Source organism: Triticum dicoccoides, chromosome 3A, assembly GCF_002162155.2.
Source record: "Triticum dicoccoides isolate Atlit2015 ecotype Zavitan chromosome 3A, WEW_v2.0, whole genome shotgun sequence".
Taxonomy (NCBI): Eukaryota; Viridiplantae; Streptophyta; class Magnoliopsida; order Poales; family Poaceae; genus Triticum; species Triticum dicoccoides.
Window position 1 is genome coordinate 638,914,735 of NC_041384.1, and position 2,743 is coordinate 638,917,477.

The 2,743-nt window shown below is 57.7% G+C and overlaps 1 protein-coding gene across 1 annotated transcript; it reads left to right on the plus strand.

Annotated features, from left to right (window-relative positions):
• The first annotated feature begins 288 nt into the window (after positions 1–288).
• LOC119269810 (protein LOW PHOTOSYNTHETIC EFFICIENCY 1, chloroplastic-like) lies at positions 289–2,335 on the plus strand. The gene has a single exon (XM_037551734.1). The coding sequence runs from the start codon at positions 341–343 to the stop codon at positions 2,201–2,203; it is 1,863 nt and encodes a 620-aa protein (XP_037407631.1). The 5' UTR covers positions 289–340; the 3' UTR covers positions 2,204–2,335.
• Positions 2,336–2,743: the final 408 nt, after the last annotated feature.

Sequence of the window (2,743 nt, forward strand, 5' to 3'; positions counted from 1 at the left end):
AAAGATAGTGTCTTCTCTCCCCTATTTAAAAGATATGTAAGTTTTATAGAAAAAAGATATGTAAGTTCTCATTTTGCTCATCTTTTGTCAACCCCTCTATGCCAATGGGGAAAATAAAATAAATTATACGCGGAAAAATTAATGCGCATCCCCTCGACCGCACGATTGGGATCGTGCGCGCGCGAGCTGTGACAGCACGCCATAAGACGAGCCAGTGCTCGGTGGAGAAAGAAATAGGATCTCGCGTTATCCTGAAGAAAATCCTAAACCATGCCACGTGGGAGCCCTCTAGACCTTCCGCAGTCACCAGCGTCCGGCCACTGCGGCGGCAACCTGCCAAATGGCTCCCTCCCTCGCCGTCTTTCACCCCGCCGGCCAGCTCCCTTCTCCCCGCCGTCCACGAAACCACGCATGCCCGCGCACCTCCCTGAAGCTCCTCTATCTCCCGGCTTCCGCGTCGCCCCGCCGCCCCCGCGGGTTCGCCGCCGAGTCCGCAGCCGTCGGCGGCGGCGGCGGCGGCAGGAGGAGGGGAGGGGCCGTCGATGTCGTCGCGGTCGCCGCGGCGCTGCGCGACGCGAAGACGGCCGAGGATGTGAAGCTCTCGGTGGAGGACTTCCTCGGCGGCGGCGACGAGCACCTGCCCCTCCAGGTATACACCTCGGTGATTCGGGGGCTCGGCAAGGAGAAGCGCCTCGACGCCGCCTTCGCCGTCGTGGAGCATCTCAAAGGAAGGGGAGACGGCAGCAGCCTCAACCAGTTCGTGTACAACTGCCTGCTAGGCGCGGTGAAGAACTCCGGGGAATTCGGGAGGATCCAGGATGTTCTCGCGGACATGGAGGCGCAGGGGATCTCCCCGAACATAGTGACCTTCAACACCCTGATGTCCGTCTACGTCGAGCAAGGCAAGGTCGAGGAGGTGTTCAGGGTGTACGACGACATCGAGGGCCGCGGGCTGGTGCCGACCGCCGCGACGTACTCGACGGTCATGTCGGCGTACAAGAGCGCCGGGGACGGGTTCGCCGCGCTCAAGTTCTTCGTCAAGCTCAGGGAGAGGCACAAGAACGGCGATCTCGTGGGGAACCCGGCGGATTGGGAGCAAGACTTTGTCAAGTATGAGAAGCTGGCCATCCGGGTATGTCACATGGCGATGCGGCGGTCACTGGCAAGTGCGGGCAACCCAGCCGGTACGGCATTGAAGGTGCTTCTCGCCATGGACGAAGCAGGGGTGAGGCCGGACAGGAGCTACTACGAGCGCCTCGTGTGGGCCTGCACGGGGGAGGAGCACTACACCATTGCCAAGGAGCTGTACCAGAGGATCCGCGAGCGCGACGACGGGGAGATGATAAGCTTGTCAGTGTGCAACCACCTGATCTGGCTCATGGGCAGGGCCAAGAAGTGGTGGGCGGCTCTGGAGATCTACGAGGACCTGCTGGAGAAAGGCCCGAGGCCGAACAATCTGTCACACGAGCTCATCAGGTCCCATTTCAACGTCCTGCTCAGCGCCGCCAAGAGGAGGGGCATCTGGAGGTGGGCTCTGAGGCTGCTCGAGAAGATGCAGGAGAAGGGCCTGGAGCCCGGAGGCCGGGAGTGGAACGCCGTGCTCCTCGCCTGCTCCAGAGCGGCCGAATCGTCCGCCGCAGTGGACACATTCAAGAAGATGATAGAGCGGGGGCTGAAACCCGACGTGGTCTCCTATGGAGCATTGCTCAGCGCGCTCGAGAAGGGCAGGCTGTACGACGAGGCGCTGAGGGTGTGGGAGCACATGCGCAAGGTCGGCGTCGACCCGAACCTGCACGCGTACACGATCCTGGCGTCCATTTACGCCGGCAAGGGCGACCATGATAAGGCGGACGCAGTTCTTCGGGACATGGTGTCCGCGAAGATAGAGCCGACCGTCGTGACCTTCAACGCGATCATCACCGCTTGCACGAGGAGCGGCGCGGCGTTCGAGTGGTTCCACAGGATGAAGATGCACAAGGTTGAGCCGAGTGAGGTCACATATCAGGTGTTGATCGAAGCCCTTGTGCAGGATGGTAAGCCCAAGCTTGCCTATGAGATGTACATCAGGGCCTCCAACCAAGGGCTCAAGCTCTCTGCAAAGTCGTATGACACCGTAGTGGAGGCGTGCCAAGATTATGGCTCTCCTGTTGATCTCACTAGTCTGGGTCTTCGGCCTATAATGGAAGTGGATCCGTCAAGATAAACGGCGAATTTTAAAGAACTTCTTGTGTTGAGGGTATTAATTCCTTGCGGCAGAAAGCATTTTGCGGTCACTGGAATATATGTATATATGATTTGTATATACAGAAACAAAAAGAAGAACATATCACTTGACCCGAACCAGCACGAGCTTTTGCATGTTCTTCACAGGAGTAATTGACAAAAAACTACCACATTTCATGTATCCGTTTCACAGAACTACCGCATTTTAAAAACTGACCAAAAACTCCAGATTAATATTAATTTCGTGACAAAAAACTACCAGGTCGAGTTGACGACCGATTTAACCGTTTTAAACCCCTTTCTTACAGAGCTGGCCCACCTGTCGGGACGGTTGCCGCGCTAACGGCTAACGGCCCACACGTCAGCACCAACCTTCTTCCTCCTCTTCTCCTTCTTGTTGGCATTTCCTCGAACACCTTACCAGCAGCAGAGCAGGACACCGGTGTCAGCTAAATTAATCGGTGCTGCCGCTCGCTGAGGACCTCCTCCTCGCGCCCCGGTGCATCGAGCCGCGGATCTG

Excerpts from the sequence above, each read along its gene's own strand:
- LOC119269810 (XM_037551734.1), top strand. The coding sequence starts at position 341 with ATGGCTCCCTCCCTCGCCGTCTTTCACCCCGCCGGCCAGCTCCCTTCT.